At 37.9% G+C, this 25,542-nt stretch overlaps 1 protein-coding gene across 2 annotated transcripts; it reads right to left on the bottom strand.

Moving 5' to 3' along the window:
- Window positions 1-1,387: 1,387 nt before the first annotated feature.
- Window positions 1,388-24,486, bottom strand: ZHX1 (zinc fingers and homeoboxes 1). 2 transcript variants are annotated; one of them, XM_025001799.2, is made up of 4 exons: window positions 24,219-24,486; window positions 17,319-17,435; window positions 5,527-8,378; window positions 1,388-2,993 (listed from the first exon to the last, which is right to left on the bottom strand). In XM_025001799.2, the coding sequence occupies exon 3, from the start codon at window positions 8,149-8,151 to the stop codon at window positions 5,530-5,532; it is 2,622 nt and encodes an 873-aa protein (XP_024857567.1). In that variant the 5' UTR covers window positions 8,152-8,378; window positions 17,319-17,435; window positions 24,219-24,486; the 3' UTR covers window positions 1,388-2,993; window positions 5,527-5,529. The 2 variants fall into 2 exon arrangements, with proteins under 2 accessions (XP_024857567.1, NP_001103565.1); NM_001110095.1 differs by lacking the exon at window positions 24,219-24,486 and adding an exon at window positions 24,132-24,187 and having other exon boundaries at window positions 1,390-2,993.
- Between the last annotated feature and the right edge of the window lie 1,056 nt (window positions 24,487-25,542).

Raw genomic sequence — 25,542 nt, 5'->3', positions numbered from 1 at the left:
AGAACATACACATGGGACAAATCAAATTTTTTGCTACTATGTACAAGCACATGAATGAGCACAAAATTGCCATGAATAGATTCAGGGGTTACGATTACATTTTAATGAGTAGTCAAATTTGCACATACAGAATCTGTGAATGAAAAGTGGCTGTATTTACGAATTGTGTATCTGATAAGAGTATAACATCCAGAATATATGAAAAGCTCCTAAAATTCAACAACAAACAGGCAGCCCAATTAAAAACTTAGCCAAGGACTCAAATAGACATTTTTCCAAAGAAGATATACAAATGATCAGTGACCACATAAAAGATGCTCAGTATCATTAGTCATTAGAGAGATGCATATCAAAACCACAGTGAGGTATCACTTCATACCTACTGAGATGGTGCTAACGATAAACACTGAAAATAAAAGGTGTTGGTGAGGATACTGAGAAATCAGAGCCCTGTACACTGCTGCTGGGATGTAAAATGGCCACAAACAACTGTACAAAATACTCTGATGGCTTCTCAAAAGGTTAAACATGAATTATTATATGATTCAGCAATTCCACTCCTAGATAAGTACCCAAAAGAACTAAAAAGAGGGACTTGTCTTCTGAGTTGTACGCTGATTTCACTGCAGCAATTTTCTAGCCAAAAATGGAAACAACCCAAGTTGAATACACACACACACACACACACACACACTTGCGTGCATATTCAGCCATTAAAAAGGAACAAAATTCCAATATATGCTACAATACAAATGAACTTAGAAAACATTATGCTAAATGAAATAATTCAGACACAAAAGGACAAGGATTGTATGACTTCACTTATTTGAAATATCAAGAATAGGCAAATTCATAAATAATCTAGAAAGTAGATTAAAGGTTATCAGGGGTTATGGGAAGAGGGGCAATGGAAAGTTATTGCTTAAGTTACAGAGTTCTGTTTGGGATGATGAAAAGTTCTGGAAATAGTAGCAATGGTTGTCCAACATTGTGTAGATAATTGATGCCACTGAACTGTACACTTAAAAATGGATATAATGGCAAATTTTACTATATTTTACCACATTAAAAAATGAAAAAAATCACTGAAAACTACTAATCACTGCTAATTTTTTATTTTGTATTCAAGGACACAGTCAACCAGGGGAGAAAAGTTCTTTGCTCTGTCAAATAAATATATTTAAAAGCTAGCAAACATCAGAGCAAAGTGCCAAGTCTATAAAAGAGACGGGGAAAATTACTAATAGTTATTTACAGCTATACAAAAGTAACATATTGCAAGGGAGACATAATATAAATATATTCAAAGGTTTCATTTCCAATACTTGACATTTCAAATTTTGAAAACATTAAAATTATTGTCAAACAAAACTCAGACCACATTGGCAATGGTTTAAAAAAGGGAGCAATTTAATCTTTATAATACAGAGTGCTTTAAGAAGTTTTTAAACGTGTAAAAGAAAGAACAGTTTAGTGCATTAAATTGTTACAGTCTTTACATTGCTTCTCTTTAAAAAGTTAACAGTAGTATGAAAAAGCCACCCACAAAGCCAGCTGTCTGAGTGAAGAAATCAGCTAAATTGCAGCATTTTGGAATTACTAATAAAGCTATAGTTAAAAATGAAAAGTTTATAAAAATGAAAGCAGCATGCATAGTCAAGGCTTTTTCATAACATTTTCATTAGCTGACAAAACATTAAGGTAAAAACAAGAGCTTAATATTTATTATTCATTAAATTAGATAAAATAAACTGGCCAAGCCCACTACATCTGGTCATTCAGAAAAACATCTTAAAATCCAAAGCTAATGAAACTGAACATTTCTTCTATGAAGAAAGCACATTTTGAAAAATGGTCCTATAGTCACAAAGAAAAGGATCCTTCTCAACACGAATGAACAGCACCGGTCTTTACAAAGTTTATGAGTTAGGAGGAACTTTCAGTCTCCTGAAATGGCAAGAGTTAACAGTTAACACTCCCATAATTCATAAGTGAAGAGCTAAGTTTTAACTCATTCTGATCAGTTCAGAATTCTTTTTCTTTATTCACTGAAACTGTTACACAAAGTAGAATTTCACCGAAAGATAATTTTTGAAAGCTCTGATCTGACACCTGTACAAACATTTCTGATTTCTCTATGGTTGTAAGAAAAGAGTAAGTTAATATTTACTACATGATTCCTTTTCACATTTTTGGTACAACGTTTATTTCAGAGTTTAACCCTCTTGAAATTCCTATGCCAGTTTCTTTCCCTTCTTCAGTACTGATTATGTTCAGTTTAAAAAAATAAGCTAATTCAGTTTCTAGTGAAAAACAGTAATGGAGTATTACAAGTAGTAATAGTGGTATCCATGAATGTGTTCAATGAAAGGTCCAATCATTAAGCGCTAATGATACCACAAAACCTCTTTGCTCCAACATGTGTCAATAGTTTTTTACATACATTGAAATTATATAAACCCATGCACAACTCTTAATCTTAGTGCAGGGCCTGATAAATGAGACATAGAAATAAATCAGATTTTTCTTTTTCCTGCTCCTAACAATTTTTACTCTGTAAAATGTTTGGTCACTGAAAGCTATAGGCTTAATCACATATCAAAGAATACAGGCAATAAGGCCCATCTTACGAGACATACAGTATTAAGCTGAAAAAAATATGAGGACAAGCTCTAGTGGTCATTAAACTCCCTCAGAAAGTCTAAGAATCAGAATGTCTCCATCATATCAGAATAAAAATGTACTGTATTAAAATCTGAATTTTTACAAGTTGTTTTTTTAATTAGTGTTCTATGTACATTGTAGGACTTCTGCCATTTGCAGTAGTTTAACTTTGGCACAACACTGAATTCCATTTCTTTTGGGTATTGGATCCTATTTTTTGAGATTGTATATGCCCCCAAACGTTTTCAATGTCATCAAAGATTGGGCCATTCACAGTAAATCAGACATCTGGAGTTGAAGAATTGATTCTCCTCCAACGTATTAGGCAGCTATAAAAGAAAAACATAATAAAAAACTAAACTTTTTAAGATAACCATATTTTAACATTTTCCACTTTTAGGAACAAAAATGATATAAATTAGCCATTAAAATGCATCCTCTGTATTCGCTTAGTAATCCTGAGATCACTTGCCACATGTATCTTATTAACATATAATGCAGTAGATTTTCTGTGCAACTCCAGTGTATATGTTTTGCATATACCAGATTTGCTTATAGACATTTTTCACCTACATGTAATAATTTATAAAAAAGATATTCATAGGATTATAATATATGTGATATAAAATATAGTAAATCCTATTTACTATAAGGTTAGTAAAATAAGTTCTATATTTATAATAAACAGACTATGAAATCTAAAGACTCTTATATCCTTTTTTATTTATATACAGGGCTAACTTGTGAAAAAAGAGGTATATATTTACCACTTTTTCCTGTAACTATTTTGGAAAGGTTTTGGTTACCTTTATTTGTAAATAAACCATACTTAAATGAAGAAGTATTTAAATGAAATTTATGGTGTATCATTTCATAAGATGAAAAATTATTTTGTTAAGCCAATGATAACTTGCTGATTAATGGGTTTTATAGTTTTAGACTTCTGCATATTTTAAAAGCAGGGCATCCCAATGTATGTACCACAAAAGTCAGGTAAATGTACATTATGCAACTTTTTTGAAAACCATGGCTTTGTGTGAATCTTCTGATCATAGTGTTCATTAACATATACATATATAGCTTAAGAACCATCCACAAACTTAAAAGTAAGGTCAAACTATGCTATAGAAAAAAGTTCACATTATTTTTAGAATAAGATTCTAACTCCTTCCAAAATCACCGCAGAGGTTACTACAACACAACAACAACAATTCACTGCAGCAACAAATCTGTTGATGTAATCTTGGCTGAGTGCACATTCTTATGTTTAGCAATAAAAAAAGCCTGTTAAAAATATTTTCTGCATCTGTGTTAGAAGCAAGCCTGTCCTGAAGGTTTCTGATGTAAGCAAATGGATGTCGGTGTTTCAGGATATAGCCGTACAAGACTGCTTAACTTCTTGTGACTCATGAGGATACATTTATGCTCTAAAACCTGGAATGAGATTCATTCTAAAATATGTACATTTTTCTGTCTGAAAAAAAAAACTATTAATGAAAGAAAATCTGGAAAAAGACTGCTAAGCAATAAGAATAGTGCCTAGTACTTATTAAGCTCTCTATAAATAACTGTTAAAATAAATAAAACCATGAAGGAAGGTGTGCGGAAATTAAGGAAATTCTGTGCAGAATAGAGCATAAAAGTAGAGGATGGGGTAGAGATGCAAAAAGCTATGGAAATAAGTAAATATGTTCATATGAGGAGGGTCTTTTTTCCCTCCCCTGCTATTTGAAAATACTGCAATGATTTTTGTCAACAAGATGCTTTTGGACTACTGATGGACAGACCAAAACACTTCATGACAACTGCACTATTTTTTAAGAAGTATAGACTTATCCTAGAACATGCCAAACCAGAGAGCAGAAAAGAAACAAACTATGCTACTGAATTCTGAAAGTATTCAGAATTGGAATTCTAATTCCAAATCAGGTATCGGATTTGCAACCACAGTGAAATTTTAATTAATCCAATCTGTAATAGAATTAAGATTCAAGGAATGTGCCAAACCTTTCAAATATAAAGCACATTTTCTTGCACTTTTATGCGTACAGAGAGATATTTTTAACTTACTGATGTGTTTTTGCTGGTGGCAAGTTTGTTTTATATTAAGTAACGAAAAGACATTTTATACAAATGAGTTAATATCAAATCTGTTATTTACCACTGATCTCTACAACAGAAATAATTTATATCACGGTTTTCAAAGACAGATGCCACCTAAGTGAATATGAAATTATATATTGCTTAAAACAGATCTTTGGCTTTTAATAGAAAAATATTGAGTAATTTTAACGCATAAAGCATTTTAAACTCTAGTTAAAAATCTGATAGTTTGGGGGCAATAAAACATTAAAAAAGATACCCATTTTCACCTAGTTCCCTAAAACTAAGCAATTATCACCCCTGTGGTAAGTCCTTCCTTCAGTATACTTTCCCCCCTCTTTTTAGTTTTCATTTTTTAATTCTTTTCTTAAATAAGCAAAAAGTGAAGCTTTAGTGAAGGAAGCTTGCAAGAAAAATATACATTTTAGTTATCTTTAGTATGTGTTAATCTCCAACCCGCCACCAGTCTTTCTTCTTGGAGAATGGGTAACTTTCCCTTAAAACAAAGCAAAAAAAACCATTTCACATAAAAAATAAATAATTCAGGGAACATTAAACTCTATATAAAAATCAACATAAAATCAGGCTACACATGATAATCATGTATCTCTTGGGCTACACTCATGGCACCTAGCCCTCTTATTGGGCATCAGAGAAAATATTTTAGAAAAAACACTGTCAAAGGTGAAGATGACAGATATAAGGTGGCTGTTCTAAACGTATGTGGTCGGTGAATATACATTCAGATTAAAAACTTACATTTCAGTCATCTGATTTAGAAAGCTTCCGCTTCACATGTCGTGGGGGTTCCCAAGTGTCACTGTCATCTGTTTCTTCTTCCTCCTCTTCCTGATCATCAATAACTTCATCTTCCTCCTCGTTTTCCTCAAATAATTCTATACCTAACTCCGATCTTCTCTGTCTTTCGGCAAACCATTCTCTGACCTGCTCGTAACCCATATGTGATCTGTTAACAAGTTCATCGAGGTCTTGCTCATTAAGAAATTTGTGCTTCAGGTAATAATCCTTAAGTATTGCAGTTCCAGTTTTAAATTTGATGAGGGACGGCCCCCTGTCCCAGTTGTTCATTCTCTTGCCTCCTCTGGGCCGCCCGCGAGGTCTTCCTCTCCCCCTACCTTTTGGTCTCCCTCTCCCCCTTTTCCTAAGAGAAGACAGACCATTCATGCTACTTGAATTGGCGCTTTGATAGTAGTAGTACCATTTTAAGTTTCCATTTTTCCAAGCATAACGGGTGTCCCCAAACCAACTAACTATGTCTGTTCTAGCAAGCCCGCTTTCTTCAGCCAACTTGTCATACTCTTCTGGTGACGGCCACTGTGTTCGGACAAATGCACTTTTAAGCATGTGCAGCTGCTCGGGTGTTTTTTTACATATCTTGCCAGTACTCCCTGACTTAGGTGCACTAGTTTCATCTCCAGGAGAAGTTTCTCCAGCTTCTTCTTTGGAACTACCTGCATTGCTTTCCTCTACTTCCACTTTCTCTTCCTTTAAAGCTTTTGATTTCTTCTTCTCTGTAAACCAAGCATCAATTTCCCTTCTGGTGAGTTTGGTTTGCGCTCTTAACCTATTTAGTTCTTCTTCTGTAAGTACAGAGCTGTTGAGAAAACTTGCCTGCAGGGCACGAAGCTGCTCCGCTGTCTTCTCTTTAAACTTCTGGGGAGTAAAGTCGGGAAAAGGATTCCAGGACTGTTTCTGCTGTGAAGTCACAACAGCTGGGGATTCTGTGGTTTCATCGCTCGAGTCTATGATGATAGTGGCAGAGGAGTCATTGTTGAGATGTAAGCACTGATTACTCTTTGAATTTCTCTGGTTGTACCTTGTGTCACTAAACCATTTTTTAATCTCTCCTTTGGTCAGTCCTGTGATTTTCATCAGTCTGATAATTTCAGCATCATGGGGAAACTGATTCTTCAGGTAGCTGACTTTTAATTCTGCCAGCTGCTCTTTAGTCTTTTTAGCCCGAATGCCAAACGAATCAGGGTTTGCCAACGTGGCTTCGTGTTTGACCAGCTGAGCGGATGGGACTGCTGCTATTGCTGGCTTGGTTTCTGTGGTCGGCTGAGTAGTGGGGACCTGACTTTTCTGTACATTCGTTTGATTTGGAACCCCTGCCACTGTCAAGGCTATAGGTGCTGTTACTGGCAAGGTGTTCGTGCCACCTACTTGTGTGAGGACCAGACCCGGCTGGCCAACTATTTGGCATGTCTGTAAGATGGATGGTAAACCATTACTCCCCGCGGAGATGTGGGTGGGAATGACAGTTATGGTCTGAGGTACAGTGTGTACTGTTCCGTTGAACTGTTTCCTTCTTGCCTCCTCTACTTCCTCGGGAGTCCAGCTAACACCGTGTTTTAGACGTTGGGCTGAAAACCATATCTTGATCTGTTCCTCTGTATATTTTGCTTGAGCAGAAAGAACAGTTATCTCTGACATTGTTGGATAAGGGAATTTGTTGTAGGTGTTAAGCAAAAGGGGGTTGTTATCCAATGCAGCATTGTAGGTAGGAATGCTATTAACAGGGATTAGGACTTTGGGAATCAAACTGGAATTCTGCTGAGCTGATACTGCCGTGATCACCTGTGCTAACCCAGGAAGAACTGCTGCTGGGGCCACAACCGTGCTGGCAGCATGTGGGTGGATTCTGTTTACAACAGAAGTACTTGCATTCGATTCAGAAGCCGAAGAGCTTGGATTTTCCACAGTTTCTTCACGGTCTGGTTTGATTTCATTCTCTTTCTCTTCTGGAATGTCCTCAGCTGAATTACGATGAACTGTAATCCGTTTGTTCTCCACTTTATTTTTCATCATTTTCATGATAGGAGTTTTACTGATAGATATTCCTGAAGAAGAAACTTCTGTAGATTCAGCTTGCTCTGAATTCTCCTCCTTAACAAAACTACCATCAAAAGTCAGATCATTTATTGTTTGTTCAAAGATTGTCTGGTTATTTCGTTTTACCATAGTCAACTTAAAATTCTCTTCTCCTGGGTGATATTTCAGATTATGCTCAGAAAGTGCATCATACCTTTTGGTAAGAAAATTGCATTCAACACAAACATAGGATGAATTTAGCACTACATTGGGATGTTCTGAATCCACATGAAAAGTAAACATATTTAGATCTGGAGTTTGGAAAGTACAGTATTTACATTCATAGCCACCTTCAACTTTTTTATTTTGCTGATTGTCAGAATCCACGGACTCATGAACTTCTTCATCACTTGAGACACTCTCTGTTCTGGTGTTTTCTATGGGTGTAAGTACAGGCGGACCTTCGTCCAAATCTGATACCAACTCGAGGTCTGGATCCTGTTCACTGGCAAGGACCATGCAGGGTGTTGTAGACTTTCGCCTGCTTGCCATTCTGATGTTATGGGGGGAAAATCTCAGTGGTGATTAAAAAGCATTGGGGCTTAAAACTGTTCAGTATCCTTCATTTGAAAACAATGGCTTTTGGTTCTTCAAGTCTGTCTTTGTGCTCAGCAAGTCTCATTAGCAGCTTTTTCATGGTGCAATCAAGTAAAGAGCTTATGGTTGGCAAATAAAATACTGCAGAACTGCTGAAATTTTTGAAGCACAACTCCAATCACCTATATTAAGATAAATTAAAAAATGTTTTAAAATGAGTGGTTATCTTTTCAACAAATTACAGCTCTATTTCACTTACGTGAAGTTGGAGAGCTCAGCTGTAAAGATGCAGAATAAAACTAGAACCAGAAAAAAATTTCTCTGAGGATCAAAACAGATGTCTCCAAGCCAGCTCACTGATGGTCAGGTACTATACCTGATGGGTCAGCCTGCAGGCTTGTGTGTATTTGGATTTTTCAGCCAGCCGGCTATATATCAGAAGGGAAGAGGAAGAAAGTGTCTCCTTTGGCAGGCACTCTCAATGTGAAATGATAATCTGTTAACAGGGGAGGAACTTTAAAATTATAAAAAGTAGCCACAGATACTCAAAACTATGACCACTAAGTGTATAAGAAATTCAATCCATCAGTTATGCCCTGTTCTTCCTCCTGGTCTGTCTTACCATTCTAAAAGCATGCCCAAGTATGGCAAAAGCAGCAAAGGTAGAATATTAATGACCAAGGTTTCAGAAATATTATCTTCATCATTCTCCACAATGCTATCAGAATTTGTAAAACATGTCTAATCATATCAGTTTCCTGACTCAAAGCTTCTAATGGGTCCCTAATGCTGAAAGAATGAAGTTCAAACTTCTAAGGCCCCATGTAGCTCCCTCCACGTCCTGACTGCAACCTGAATTTTCTACCATCTCTCTCCTGACTCCTATTTCCTTATGTCTTAGGCACAGAGCACAAATGATCGCTGTTCCAGGGACTCCCACGCAGGCCAATCCTTGTGTATGGACGCTTCTTTGTGCACACACTGAGTGTGATGATCTCTCAGATCTGTCCTAGAGATCACCCTTAGCTTGGGCCAACCTCCTTTCCGGTTTATTTTCTAGTCCATCACTTACTATATTGTACCAGAGGAATGTTGCATTTCTGTCGTGAAACCTCCAGTCTCTTTATTTTTTTTCTTCTTTTTTAAAGGAATAGCTTTACTGAGACATAACAAAGCTCTTGAAACTCTGGATGGAGTCAGTTTCCTTTTATACCTTCAATCTAGCTCTCTCAGCTGAGTTGTCTTGACTGACTTCTCATTTATTTCTGTATCTTTGGTATACAGAAGCCTGAAAGGGGGTTTCCCTGGTGGTTCAGTGGTAAAGAACCTGCCTACCAATGCAGGGGACACAGGTTCAATCCCTGGTCCTGGAAGATCCCACATACCACAGGACAACTAAGCCTGAGAACCACAACTACTGAGCCTGTGCTCTAGAGCCCGGGACCCACAGCTACTGAAGCCCTTGCGCCTAGAGCCCATGCTCCACAGCAGGAGAAGCTACTGCAATGAAAAGCCCATACACTGCAACTGGAGAAAGCCTGCATGCAGCAACAAAGACTCAGTGCAGCCATAAATAAATAAAAAATCTTTGACTTGGAAAAAAAAAAAAAGAAGCCTGGAAGTAAGGACTCACTAAAAGTTGATTAACCTGAAATAGGGTTCCCTAGTGGTCTAGTGGTTAGGATTCAGTACTTTCACTGTCATGGCTTAGGTTCAACCCCTGGTTGGGGAACTAAGATCCTGCAAGCCGAGTGGCCTGTCCCCCTCCCCACCCCCCCAAAAATGCTACCTCCAACCTGAACTAGAATGAACAGAAAGAGTCCTATAAAACTCAAAATGCCCTAAAGGCATCACTATAGTGAACAAAGCTAAAATTCACAAGGAAAACCTTGAATCATCAAGAAAAAGTGAAATATTTTCATATGAATACATTTTAATACTTTTGTACCCAAAATAGTTAAAATAAAATTTTGATGCTAAATCGGTTAAAGTTGGTGTGCTTCTAAAGTCTAAAACAAATGAAAATGACTACAATAAATGGTATGTTATTTTCTACCACAAAGGAACTATTTTCATTTACTAACATAGTCCTTGTCCTAGCTGAACTGAGGAGAAAAAGTTTATGTCAATGATTATAAAGCAAAACTAGGTCTCCATGACTCAGTAAAAGGAGAAACATTTTAAGGAAACAGAGCTGTCCGAAGAGAGAATATCCTGTACCTTTGAAGGTGCTAAGATCCTTCTTACTAGGATTATTCAAATCATACTACATTTCCATTTGATGTATCCAAGCAACAGACGAAAAGTTGGACTAACTGTCTCGTATTCTCTGATTTCCCATATTACAAAATAAAGAGCATCAGTTTAGTAATAATAGTAATATCAACAGTCCAAAACCCACTCTCAAAACTGTCATTGTTGGCAGGAGTGGGATGGATGGGGAGACTGGGATTGACACATATACACTATTGATATTATGTATAAAATATGTAGCTAATGAGAGGGTACTATACAGCACAGGGAACTCCACTCAGTACTCTGTGGTGACCTAAATGGGAAAGAAATCCAAAACAGAGGGATACACGTATATGTATGGCTGATACACTTTGCTGTACAGTAGAAACTAACACAACAGTGTGAAGAAACTATTGTTGTTTAGTTGCTAAGTGGTATCCGACTCTCCTACAACCCTATGGACTGTAGCCCACCAGGCTCCTCTGTCCATGGCATTTCCCAGGCAAGAATATTGCAGTGGATTGCCATATCCTCCTCCAGGGGATCTTCCCAACCCAGGGATTGAACTCCTGTCTCCTGCACTGCAGGTGGATTCTTCACCACTGAGCCACCAGAGAAGCCTTATACTCCAAAAAAGAATTAATTTTTAAAAGTGTCATTTTTTCTATAAAAAAATCTTTGATTTCTAAGGGAACATAAATCCATCACTGAGATTTAAAATGATTTCTTAACTAAGTGCTATAAACTAAGATAATTCTATCTTTCCTATTCAATTTAATAGGGAACACTACTATTTTTGATCATTTTTTTTCTCATTAGAAACAAGGATTTCCTCAAATAGCCTTAAGTAAGTGGAAGAGTAACAAATGAGCACCACCCACATTTCTGACAGTGAAGGAGAACTACTGAAAGGCAGGGGAGTAAGCTATTCTCCTAGAACCTTAGATGATATTTAGATGGGGTATATTAAGAGCTGAAAGTCTTAATAGAGGAGTTTTTCTTGAGACTGTATTTCTTGAAGTGGTGGTTTTCAAACTTTTTGTTATAAGAAAGCCCTTTCTTCAGACAAAATTCTATGAGGAGCCCAAGTATAAAACTGATTAAAGAATATAGCTATCTGATTGGAGAAGTGGAGAAGCTTAACTAACTCCTGACCCCATCCCATGGACCCCACAATCCCTGCTTTCACCTCTGATGGGTTCTGAGATGTGTTTGAAGACTTTGACTTAAAAACATAAGTAGTTTCATCATAAATCCTCAGCCTGGCAGTGCTAAGCCATGAAATGTGATACCTAAAGTGAATTTAATGTGTCCTTTTAGGCTGTTTCACTGTAAAAGACAGGCGTGGAGCACCCTGGGATAGAATAGAGTAGCCCCTACTAATAAGAGATACAGAAGAGAAACTGGAGGAGCTAAGATACTTTTATTATTCTGGTTCTGTAGCTCCTGGGTTAAACTTACTTTTCATCCTATCTAGTATAAATATAGGAATATGCTACCAAGTTGTTACTTTTATTTCTTTTCCTTATAGCTCACTAGCTCAGAATGGTCAGTTTGTAAGAACTGAAACAGATATACAATTTTCAGAGTATTTTTGCTAAAGTCATGAAAATAATAAAATATGCATATATTATAACCTAATGATATATACATACAGCTGTGCTTTTTCCCTTTGAAAGCATTGGTTTTTGAGGAATTTGAAATTTTAAAATTATAAATTAAATTAATTTAAATTAAAAATTTTACATTAAATGTATAATTTTAAAACTATAAATAAGTTACTTAAAAGAAAGGCTTTTAAAAAATCCTCAGTAATGCAAAAGACTAAAAATCCGATTATCTTGGGTATCCTAAGTTGTCTCAACCTGGGTTACTTCTATATGCAACTACATAGACCTGGGAAATACTCTTTCCTCTTTACTCCTCTTTACTCCTAAAACTGCCCATCTTTTGCTAACAAAACCATAATCAGTACATTATTTAACATATTTCTAAAGGGAGATTGAGAACTTCCAAAAGTGCCTCAAGATTTGGTTCAATGGCTCAATTCTATTACTATGTATACAACCTAAAAATAAAGCACAAATAAAGGCAGCCTCGTGGTCCTTATTTTATAGTCATAATTTGAGGGGAAGCAGGGACCTCAGTACAATCTTCCCATTCTTCATGGAAGAAGAAACCCACCCAAGGGAATAAATTCACAGAGGCTTTGTGGTAAAGGCTAAAACCACAGGTTTTAGAGTCTCCTCTGTACTCAGTAGTTAGGTGACTGGAAAAGTTGCCCAGTATCAACCTCAGCTTTCTCATCTATAAAACCAAGATTCTTCAGTTCAACAAATCCACTGACCAACTATGTATTGAAGGTCAACTATGTGTCAGGCACTGTGTTGGGCACTCGGATTACAGCAGTCAACAGGACAGATAGTCTCTGGTCTGCCAGGTTCTAGCTGTTAACAAGGAAAACAGGCTTAAGCAATTAGAATGACTATGATCAATGCAATGAGAAGAGGTCCTGAGAACTATATAAGCACATTACAGGAGACTTCTAGAAAAGAAGCAGAGAAGGCTGCCCTGGAGAAAATAAACAGAGGTATCCCACCTCAGTTACTGATCAAATAAAAACGCTTCCCACACACTAGTATACAGTAGGTGCCTAATTAATGCTATGTTCCAGTCCCTGAAAATTATTTGGGGAATGAATAAATACCTTTTATATACTATTATTCTCTTTCTTTCTGTCTCTCATGCAGCTTAATCAGATGACAAGGCACACAAATTGAATATAAAAGCAAAAGGGGTAAAAATACAGAGTAAGAATTGCCATGATGCGGTTTCAATACATCTCATTACGGTGTAATGGGGCTGAGACAGGAAAACTGCCATATAGAAATCACTATTAGCTGATAGGCATCTCATCCTCTCTTTGAAGGTCAACTCAAAACAGCTTAAAATCAATTTGGGAAACCTTGCACTATTTACCTGTAAAAGAGGGTTAGAGTCCAGTTGCACAACTGAAGAGCTAGGTGGCTCTGCAGTTAAAACATAATTAAAGTGAAATCTGCCCATAAAAGAAAAAACTATGCACTATATGCATATAGCACTGTAAATATAATTATGTTTTAACACCATTTTCAGTTAACCTTTCAGTAGAGAAAGATGTTAAAAAATAATCAATCAATTATACTGCCATTAAAAATGATATTCAAAAAAGTAAAGCATATGGCAAAGTATCCATTTACTGTTAAATTTTTAATAATCAGAACAAACTCTGCATACTGACCATAAAATAACTATGGGAGAATATGTATGCATGGTGGACAAAGACTAGATGAAAACACTAAAAAATGAAAATTTCACATGAGATTATGGATGAAATTTTCATGGTGTGTGTGGTAGTTACGTTTTCTTTAATAGTGGTATGACATTGCTTGATTACAAAATACAACAAGCAGGGACTTCCCTGGTGCTCCAGGGGCTAAGACTCCATGTTCCCAACACAGGGGGCCCGGGTTCCATCCCTGGTCAGGGAAATAGATCCCGCACGCCACAACTAAAGATCCTGCTAGACTGGGAGCAGCCAAATAAATGAGTAAATATTCTAAAAACAAAACAAAACAATAGTTTCAAGGCCTTAAAATTGCAAATAGGCTAAACTATTTTTGTGGTCATTTGTCTCAAGCTGGAAACAAAATTTACTTAAAGCCAAAACACGTGCTACCTAAACATTTTTTCAGAGGGAGGAGGAATCTCTGAGTATGTATAGCATTCAGATGTATTCCAGACATTTTGGAGGGCTGCTGTCCCACAGTAAAGAACTCAGACTGGTTCTAAGAGTCCGCAAGAGCACCCCTAGTCTCCAGAGAATAGATTTAGGCCAAGCCAATTTCCATGGTTCTGTGTACTGGCTCTTCTCCTGAAGGTCAGATGCTCCTTAATCAATTCATGATTCTTAATTCATGAATTACATCAAATTTTCCCTGCAGAAAAGCATTTAATGGAAACAAAATTTATTTCATCACAGTATAAAACTTTGGGGCAGTTCTAAAAGTAGTTCTTCTTACGTGATCGGTAAGAACGTCTCTTTAGCTCTTCACTATATCCCCAGGGCCAAACACAGTGCCTATTAATATTTGTTGGGGGAAAAAAGCTTTAAAATATATCTATATTTTGTATTATAGCATACATTTTCCTTCATTAAGCACTCATTTACTGAGGAGCTACACAAAACAACTGAGCTCGTTTTCAATGGTAAAATCCTTACAAACAAAATTACTTTAGTCATTAAAATATTAAAACATGCTCAAAAACATTCTCATATAAAACACTGTTTATTAAAATATAGCAATGGATGTTTAATGAATATTTACCAATTTATCTGTACTTCTATTGTAACAAATCAGTTTTATGTATGAATAGTGTACATCTAAATTTGTAGACTATCTAGAAACAAAACAAGGGTGATAAATTCATTTCAAATAATTAGTTCTGTGGTGGAATTCAGGAGAAAATGGCATACTTCTTATAAAGATAGACAAGTGCAAATCTGAACTTAGAACCATTACTTCTCTATAAGAGAAAACTACATTATAATGATGTTCTATATTTTAAAAGAGACTTAAAAATAGGTTCTCAATGTAATACACTCTAAAAAGTTAATGGATTGTTTCGAACTGTATGCTTAGCACAAAAAAAAAAAGTCATAAAACATTTTATAATTATACAGGGCCATAGCTACACTGAATTTCTAGGCCTCTATTTTTTGGCTGTCTTGTACTTTAAATTAAATGATTAACAGTTTATTGGCCTAGTTAGCCACAAAAGCATGTTATTTTGGTAAAATTTTATGTTTAGAAAAACAGACTTTGTTTTTTATGCCAATTCTGGGTCAAATAAGAATATTTAGAAGATTTTAGAAGATAACTATAATTTTTAAGTATCATGTTAGTTTTGACCTACTACCAACTAAATAAACCGTTTTTAAGGCTGCTAAAATACACAACCTGAGAATCCTTTGAAATCTGTGTTCATACACACACTGAGAACTCTCAGGACTCTGTATTCACTTTAGTTTCACTTCTCCCTCTGTGAGTCAGAGTTCTGTTTAGCCAGCTGAAAATACTTACTTTTACGTGTTTGTATTCAAACTAAAAGTTACAAATCTACCAAAATCACAGAATGCCTGAAATAATAGTAGGAACAAAGAATAATGAATCCAAATGAAAACAAGGATATCTACCACTTTATTTTTAAAAGGTATCCAAGAGGATACTTTTCTTAATTACAATTTGTTTTTGGTCTTTACATAGTAGAGGCATTTTTCAAAGCATTAATGTTAAAATATTTAGAAACAATAGTCAAGTTCTCAAAAAAAATTAAGTGAGAAATCTGACAACCCAAATTTGTACCCACAAGAGTTTGTAAAAATTACTGTAAGCTGGAATCATTACCTGAGAGACAAGTTTCAATAAAATTGCCAAAATAGTCTCAAGACAATACAAATTCAAGTATCGAGGTGAATACAGACAGGAGTAAATGTGATCCAAGTAACAACATCTAAGAAACTGTGGCCAAAGATAATCTAATTTCAGAAGATCCCTTTGCTAATGCTAATTGAAGCTTAGAGGCTTAGAAACTCTATCCTCTCTACCTGTTTCTTCTACCTGAGAAAGCTGACTTTAATGCTGCTAAAGATTAAAAGCCTCTAAGTTGGACAGATTTCTCCAGGCAAGCTCTGACCCCAGATTTGAGGAGTAAAATGTTTTTTTGAAAGATCTTTAGGCCACTGACATCCTGGTGGTGTACCTTCTGCTGGCATGTAGGTAAGTATGTAACATAATTTGACGGTGAAACACAAACCTGTCGTATAATGAAATATCTTATCTTTATTATTAAAGTTTGTGGATATGATCCAAAAGTTATTTTAGGCTGAAAGTAATTTCCCCCTACTTTTCTCAAGGTAGTGTATTAAATCTTTCACAGAAGTCTAACACAAGAATGCTATTCTTGATTCCAAGTGACTTTATCACTGAAAGGCTGAAAAGTCATTCATCTGTCCATTATCTTTCCCATTTGTAAAATAAAGTAACTGCTACCTATTTTACTCAGGATACAATAATTCAATTTGAAGGATAATAGTAATTCATACTGGCAATATCAACTCGTAAAAAAACACAAAAATGAAAGTGAACCACCACATTAATAGTTATGGAATCTTTCCTAGTACTTTCTGGAATCATCTGCAATAACAACTGGACTAAAGTATAACTATTCCAATAGCACAGTATGAAATCTAATGCTTCTCAAAAAGCCAATTTATATTAAGTAAGTAAAATGTAAAATTATGTACAAATATACTTAAATAGTGGTATGCTTAACCTAAATCAAAGTATTTATTAATATCTTAAATTTCATCATTGTAATTAACTATTATTAGAGATCTGTATACTGAAAATGTGTTTTCAGGAACTGTTCTTGAAGTCCTGAAGCATTTTCCTGGATATGGAAAAAGAACAGTAAAATTTCTAGATAAATTTCCCCATACAAAAGGTCTCTACCCTCCTGACCTTCATTTGTCTGGTTTACCACTGTAATTACCACAGGTCCAGTGCCTGATACACAATGGATTTCAGCAAATGTTAATTGAAAAATCACTTCTAAATACACCACAAAGATTTATTAAGAAGTGTGATGCTGTTTCCTTTCAAATTAAATCAGCCAATACTCCTACATTTTTAAAGTTTGAAAGTACATTTCTTAAAAAAGTTAAGAATATATCTGCTGCTTTTTAAAAGAAATCTTTTAAGACTTTAGCCAAATATAGTATCACTATATTAACTGAGCACATTCTGTCTCCAAGTTTTACCACAACAAAAGGATGCAACACATACCTGCCACAGTCTCCTCCCCATTCTGTTCTTTGACACGGAAGGGTGTCCCTTCAGATTAGGAGGTGTTTAGCTCAGGCCATCATTACTAACAGGTCCAAAGTACCTATCTGCCATCACCTACAAAAAAAGTAATATCGCTTTACTATTCTAGATATGATTCAGTCTTACTAGGAAACTTTAAGCCTATGCCTTGGTTTTTTAAAAGTAAATATAATTTTAAAAAATTAATTTCCTCATAGAAATTTTAAAAGAATCATCAAAATGCCAAACTCAGTAAAATATGCGAAACTGAAAACTTAAAAATATATTTCAGTTCAGTCCAGTCCAGTCGCTCTGTCTGACTCTTTGCGACCCCATGAATTGCAGCACGCCAGGCCTCCCTGTCCATCACCAACTACCGGAGTTCACTCAAACTCACGTCCATCGAGTCGGTGATGCCATCCAGCCATCTCATCCTCTGTCGTCCCCTTCTCCTCCTGCCCCCAATCCCTCCTAGCATCAGAGTCTTTTCCAATGAGTCAACTATTCGCATGAGGTGGCCAAAGTACTGGAGTTTCAGCTTTAGCATCATTCCTTCCAAAGAACACCCAGGACTGATCTCCTTTAGAATGGACTGGTTTATAAAATAACCAAGTCACAATTTCAATATAGATTTTCAAAATGTGAAAAAAAATTTCAAAATGTGACTATATGCAGGATATAATATGAAAGCTGAGATGAAGAAATTGAGAATTGTAAAAAATTAGTACCACACAAGTTATGAAAGACAACTTAGTTAAACTAAGAGGTAGGAGAAGTTGTGTGTTTATATGTTTATGTATAAGCCTCACTAGGCTTACATTTGTATCCTAATTTACTATGTATTAAGTGGAATGGATCATTAATGCTGGGAACAAGCCAATACTACTTAAATAAACTAGTGGTACCCCACTCCTAAACATATGGTATATCCGATACAATGACTGGTGTTTGTTTTTGCAAGAAAGTTACTGCTAAATGATTTTTCAATCAGCACATTGTGAAACATTAGATGGTACAAACTAAAAATCATTCTTTGAAAATTCAGATTTGTGTCTAAAAATGCTGTGGTATATTACTCAGAGTAGGTAAACCAATCAGGAGAATTAAATAAAAACTATCACTGTTTGTCATATTAAACAACAGTAAATCATGCTTTTGAAGAGTTGAAAGATTTTTGTTATTGTTCTTCAAGCCCCAAAGTTCTGTAAACCACAGTGAATGAATATTAGGTAGGATGATTTCCCTCAGTACCTTTTCTTTTTGATTCCTGCTTTTTGATTCACAACTTTATGAAGAGCCCTTTTAAGATAAGAAATTATGTAAACACACCAGTCCTTAAGTTGAAGCTTAGACTGAACAGTTACACTGTTTTCATGAAAAGCAAAAGAGCATTTTCTTGGTGGGCCCAGTGGAGCAATCCTGTTCTGTTGGTAGCCTAGGATCTACAATTTCATTTCCTGGTGTCTCCTTGTTCGGACACTCCTTAGCCAGCCATCTACAGGATGTGAACTAGAAGAAAGGATAGGAAACAGCTGCCAAAAGTAGGGAGGTTATTGTCCAAAATGAATTATTAATAATATTATAGGAAATTGATAACTTATTTGAATCCATTCTTAAATCACACAGTCATTGCAAGATGTTTTACTGAACGAGAGTCTATTGAGAAGAGCTGCCAAGACATGCACACTGCAAGCAGAGAATCAAACAAGTTCCTCAGTATTTCTGGATGAAAAGCATACTTACCTGATGTTATTTCAGCTTCTGATACTGGGATTACTTTAGGACACCTCTCTAATTCAAAGTATCTTTTTAAAATTTGGGATTAAACTTCAAAAATTGAAGAAGTCATCTTGACCATATACATTATGTAATAAAACAGATTGGTTATTTTGGCAGGAGAGGATGGACAGGACATAAAGATGAAGGATTTGGGGTTTGGAATCTGAGTGCATGGGTTCAAATCCCAGTTCTGTCACTTACCAGCTGTGTGATCTTGGATAAGCCACTTAGCCTCTCTGTGGCATAGCCCCCTTATCTATAAAATGGGACTAATGATATTATCTACTTAATAGGGGTGCTGTAGGCATTGAAAGGAATAATACATGTAAAGTGCTTAGAAAATTTGCTGGCACATGGTATACCTACAAATTAGACTTTTTCTGACTCTTATTTAGGGTAATAACTTTTAAGTTATACAACAAAAAAAGTCTTTGTTTAAATTTTGCTAAATTTTAAGATTGGCATAGTGTTCTGGGTCAGTTATACTTCAAAAAACAAACAAACCCATAGGAAAAAAGATCAGATTTGTGGTTGTTGAGGCAGGGTAGGGAACTCAGGGAGGGGAATTGGATGAAGGTGGTCAAAATCTACAATCTTGCAGTTTTAAAATGTGCCATGTACTCAGTCGTGTCTTACTCTTTTCTACTCCACGGACTGTAGCCTGTCAGGCTCCTCTGTCCATGAATTCTCCAGCAAAGAATACTGGAGTGGGTTGCCATTTCCTTCTCCAGGGGATCTTCCTGACTCAGGGATCGAACCCCTGTCTTCTGTGCTCCTGCCTTACAGGCGTATTCTTTACCTGCTGAGCCATTAAGTAAGTACTAAGGATATACTGTACAACATGATAGATATAATTAACACTGTTGTATGTATATGAAAGTTGTCAAAAGACTGAATCCTAAGAGTTCTCATCACACATACACATAATTTGCTAAATGCTGAAACAGTATAAACTCTTTCAAAGTCCACAAAACAATTTTATTTTCCATTTCATAGCTTTGGGCATATTAAGCAGTGTTAGAATAAGCTGGCTTTAACAGGTAGACATTGATCAATCATAATTTATGCCTCCAACCCCAACATACACATATTTTCTCTGATCTAAGCCTTAAGATGAATCATTAATATATGACACATTTAAGGGGTGTTTCACAGAACGAACAGCTTTTGATATAATCTTATCATAGTAATAAAGAGAAACTGTTCTTTTTTCACCAACCTCCCGCCAAGTATAGTACAAGTCCAGCCAATTTTTAACAAACTTTTTTTTTTTTTTTTACAACATTTGAAGGTAAAGGGAATAAACTTAGTAAAGGAGAAAAACATAATTATTAGTGAAGTGCTTAGAAATATCAGAATACTCCTATGTCCTTTCATTCTTCACAACAAAAAAAAAGACCTTTAGGAAGAGGAAAAAGGGAGCCAGAAATACTAAGAGAAATATTAAATCACTAAAATTTAATGACAAAGTTATTTTATTTTAAATGATAAATATGTATATGATATGTCTACTTTAATGTTTTAATTTTTTAGATAAGCTTTGATAATATGATTTTTAAATCTAAATTTCAAAGCTGAAAACAAAAATCCTGCATAAAAAATGATTTATTCAATTTTGATTCCCTTGAATAAATGTCATTCTTAATTTGCTCACACACACTTCTTTTTCCAAAGTATATCACTTATTTGTTTAGACCAAACATACATAAGACCATGTTTATAACTTTTAAATACATTACAGGATACTGATTATATAAACTGCAAAGATCAAGTACCCTTTAAGACCAAAACCTGGCAACCTCATAAAAACTTACCTAAGTATTTGCTTTAAAAATAAATTAACTGTATAAAATACAAATCTACAAAACATAAATGCAAATGTGTATATCCTGATTGGTAATCTAAATCAGCAGCTTCAGTCATACAAATCTTGTTACTTACCACTATGACTATATTTGAGCAACAGGATACAATAATATTAAGGATTAAAGGCTAGTACCATAGTTTTTTCCCTTCAAATAAATGTAATTCAAGTTACTTTTGAAATTACACAGAATGATTTAAGAGATTTTAAGTCAGAAAAAATTTAAACACACAAATGAATGTGCCATACTGACTATTACTACAAACAGTGCAATAGATATTTCTGGACATCTCCCTGAATTCATTGAATACGATTAGATTAAAAACTAGCTTAGGCACTGAAATTTCTACACTGTTAATATTCAAATAAGAAGTCTTTTGAATCCAAATCCACAATGCTGTAATGTACATAAAAAGGTTATTTCCTAAGCTACACTTGGAATCATTTTAGTAATTTTAGGAGTACTTCCGTTTAAGTATAAAGCAATAACTGAAAGCAAACTAGGTCCCAAATATCACATTTTTGTGCCAATTTAACATTACAAGAAAGAAAATGTATAGTATGTCATAATATCACCTTTCTCAATGTAAAATATAATAGGGAAAAAAACCTTCAAAGTGAGCCACCTCACCTACTAACAAAAGAATTGTAAACCCCCCAAAAAACAATAACAACAAAACAACATAAAGAATTGTAAAACTTAATTCACATTTATTGAAAAAAAGAACTTAGAAGTATCATTAAAGGTGAAATAGTTGGACATCATTCATGAACTGTCCTCCAGTCCAGTGAAATAATCAACTCACTTGATTGGAGTGACGTCTACTAAGGAGAGCTCACCAGCACAGGAACATTTATGTTTTCAGCCTTACCATATTTTGAAACCATCTGGCAGCAATGCCTTTCTGGTTCACCCAGTCTAATCTGTTCAGAACTGAATATAAAACTAGACCTACGTGCACCTTGGGGAAACCAAAGAACAGCACACATGAATAATAATGTTCTAAATGTGCAGCTCTAAACTAGTTTATACTTGAAAGGTGTTTTTAAAAACATTTCTATTGAAGATGTTAAAGCTCTTTTAAAAATACTAGAATGGTTCAAGAAATCTTTATGAATCATTGCTGTCATCAGTTACCCAAGTCTTAAATTTTTTTTTTATTTTAATCCTGATCACTAAAGAAACCATCTGAAGAGATTCCTCTACAAAGAGAGTTACTGATAAATGAAACACTATCAATTCTATAATGAAAGGACCCAAGGTTTTTTACAACTTACTTTGCACAAAATCAGTCTGCTTAGCCCTAAAATGCTTAGAGGAAGGGGGGGAAAACTAAGAGGAAAAAATACTCATGAAAGCCCTTTTTTCTTTTACATCCTGTTACAGCAGCACTACATTACTGTTTCTGGCAGCACTTATTTCTTTTGCTTAAAATCAAGAGTCAGAACTGCTACTCAAGACATTTTTTTTTTTTAATCTAAGAATGTGCTAGGGTCAATATCCCTGTTAAAACCAAATTCCGTCACCCTCACCAACTGGCATAAAAACAAACGACTTTTTCAGGATAATTTTTCAGAAGCAAGGATAGTTCACACAGCACCATATAATGTAAGTTAAAGCTTTCAGACAAAGACTGAGAAACAGTGACCAATACTAACGAATCTTAAGGTGCGTGCCTGTAGGTCAGGCACACACAAACACTCCAACCCAACAAATAGTCACTGTTCCTGGGATAAAGCTGCTTCTCCCTCCCTCACTGGGAACCACTCTATTTCTCAATTCTGTGATTTTCCCTTTTCAGATAAACTCTCACTCTCCAAAAGAACTGCTTCTTCAAGTTACGTGGAATCCCGACTTAAACACGTTACATACAAATTCTCTATCAGTAGTGTTCCAGACATGTTTTCTCCCAGCAAAGATGAGCCCCTTTTCTTGTTTTTCTTTACAGCTGGGGTGAGATGACAGAAAAGCGCTGTGGCATTCCCGCTCTGCCCAATCTCTTCCCCACATCCCTCCTCTATCCATCCCCTTTCCCGCTTCTTAATCCTCCTATCCCGAATCTCTCACTGAAGCCCTGCCAGAGAGTTTGATCCTTCCCTAACCTAAGCTAAGGATATGCAACGGAGCCTTTTTCTTCTCGGGGTTCTGCTTTTCCCTTACTGTTACCCACAGAGAGGCGGGGAGGGATGTATTGGAACAAAGAATTTTAAGTCCCTTTCTCTAGAACTTTGGTGTAAATACACAGGGAAAGGGCATCCCCCAGGGCTCTTCTTTCCTGCCGTTTGACCCCCTTCCTCTCAGAGCTCCTTCCTAGACTCTCATTCCCCGCAAAGGTCAGGAGCTTGTTCCCTTCAGGCCCTAAGGCTCGAAGTAGTCCCTGGTCAGCTTCCCAGTCTCCCTCCTGAAAGGGACGGATAACATTTCCATTCTCTTTCATCAACTTCTCAAGTCCCAGGGCTTCTTCAAAACATAATAGAGCTAAGGACTCAACTCTGAGTCTTGCCCTGAAATGGGTGCCCAGCCTTCCCTGAAGTGGGGTACAGCCTCTCCCCAAAGGGTTTTTGGGGGCTCCAACCCCAATGCTAGTGCGCTCAGCTCCAGCAAGAGAATCTCTCCTCTCAGGGAGACTGAGTCCCCACGAAGCCACATGCCCCAGCAGGTCAGGACTCCCGATCTCCCTCCCCTAGGATCCTCAACACTGCTGGGGTAGTCCATCCCTGCGGCGCCTGCCCCCCTTCTAAGGAGACCCCGTTCTCACTCCCATCAACAATCCCAAGTTGCTCAGTCCTCTCGTAGGGAGGCGGGCTGAGATTTTCCCTTACAAAGCCCACCCCCAGCTCCTTCCACAGCCGCAGAGACCCCAAGAGCGCAGAGGAAGCTCGGGGTCTGTCCCCCGACGGCGATCCCGGCCCAGGCAGGCCCGGTCCTTGCCCCTCGGACGCCCCGCGCCGGTCCGTCCTGCCACCAGTCGCGATGAGCGCGCTCAGCCCCCTGGGGGCTCTGCCCCGGGGCCGCCCTCCTCCGTCCTGCCCGCGTGCCGCTCGCCTTCCCGGCCCGCCTCGCCGGCCGCGAGCTCTGCTCTGTTGGTTCCCACCCGTAGCCCCGGACTCCCTGGGCCGCTCGTCGCGGAGCCCGCTCGGGCCGCTACCTGCAGGGGCCGCCGCGCCTCTCAGAGCCCCGCCGCCGCCATCTTGCATTTCAAACCGGCTGCACTTTTCAGGGAGTCAACTCTGACCTGTGAACCCTATACCCGGAACCGCTCGGTGGGCCGGCTCACGGCTTCGGCAGCGCGGCGGACCCGGCAGAGCGCAGAGAGTCGGGGGTGGGGGTGCGAGGCGAGGCGCGCGCCCCAGCAGCCGACCGGAGGCGGGAGGGGGGAGGGGAAGAGCCGGCCGAGGCGGGGCCCTCCCGCGCGCGCGCCTTCCGCGCGCCCCCACCCCGCTCCGCGCCTGGCTCTCTACCCTGGGACCCTGCTGCTCCCCTGGGGTTCGACCTAGGTCTCTGCCCCCGGGATTGGCGCACGGCGGGAGGTAGGGAGCCGCCCCGCCCCTCTGTCAACAGAAGCCCCGCCCCCGTCTACGGAAGCTCCACCCTCTGTCAACAGAAGCCCCGCCTTCTCCAGGTCTTGAAGCGGCCCCGCTCCCTTGCCGGTGATAGCTCCGCCTACTACTGGCAGAAGCCTGGTCTTCATTCAGGTCAATCCAGAAGGCGCCTCGCCTTCTGCCAGTTGTGGCCCCGCCTCTGGGCGCTCCGCCTTCCTAGTGTCACCGCTGGATCGCGAGAAACGCCCCTTGTCATCATGAGCTCCATTTGGTGGCAATATTACCCCAAGCCCCACCCCATTCGGCGGGAGCCCCACCCACTGTCAATAGAAGCCCCGCCTTCCTGAGATCTTTCTTGATTTCTAGCCCGAAGCCCCACCTCCTGTCAATTGCCGCCCCGCCTCCACTTGCCTCCTATTCGGCCAAAAGCCGCCCCTCCACCGTCGGACACCGAAAGTTCGGTTCAACCTCACTTGGAACCGCCGTTCAAGACCAAGCCACCCTCTGCTCTCGAAAGCCCTCCTTTGCCTTCTCACGAGTCACTCTTCTGAAGGGCTTTCTTTTCAAGCTGTGGTCGTCAAATCCCGACAGCTTCAATGGGAACCAGCCCCGCAGCGAGGGACCCAGGCTTTGGGGAAAATGGCCCCTCCACACCTCCCTCCTTCCCTCCGCCCCCCACATCATTTTTAAAATGGAGAAAAGTACAGACCAAAGCAAAGAGAAACGGCTCACCCTCAAGCTAGTCGGCTCAGATTCACGGACCAGGACGTGTGAGAACTCTCTGGTGGCTTAGTGTTCATTCCCCGCCGCCACCCCAGTCCTAGACCCTCTGTGCTTTGACAGCAGCGCTCCGCTGAGCCACATTAATCCCAAAACATGCAGCTGCTTAAAGCAAAAGCTTGATGGTTGAAATCAATGTACACCCGCTTCCTTTTACTTATATGGTTCGTCTTAGAACCCCAGAACTTGTGGAAGCAGAAGCAAGCAAAGCTTAATCTTGTAAAAGTAGGCATTCAA

This window comes from Bos taurus, chromosome 14 (assembly GCF_002263795.3).
Source record: "Bos taurus isolate L1 Dominette 01449 registration number 42190680 breed Hereford chromosome 14, ARS-UCD2.0, whole genome shotgun sequence".
Classification (NCBI taxonomy): Eukaryota; Metazoa; Chordata; class Mammalia; order Artiodactyla; family Bovidae; genus Bos; species Bos taurus.
This window is presented reverse-complemented; position numbering and strand designations above follow the sequence as displayed.

What these genes read in the sequence shown, in the direction of transcription:
- ZHX1 (XM_025001799.2), bottom strand. Translation starts at nt 8,151, where the DNA reads ATGGCAAGCAGGCGAAAGTCTACAACACCCTGCATGGTCCTTGCCAGT.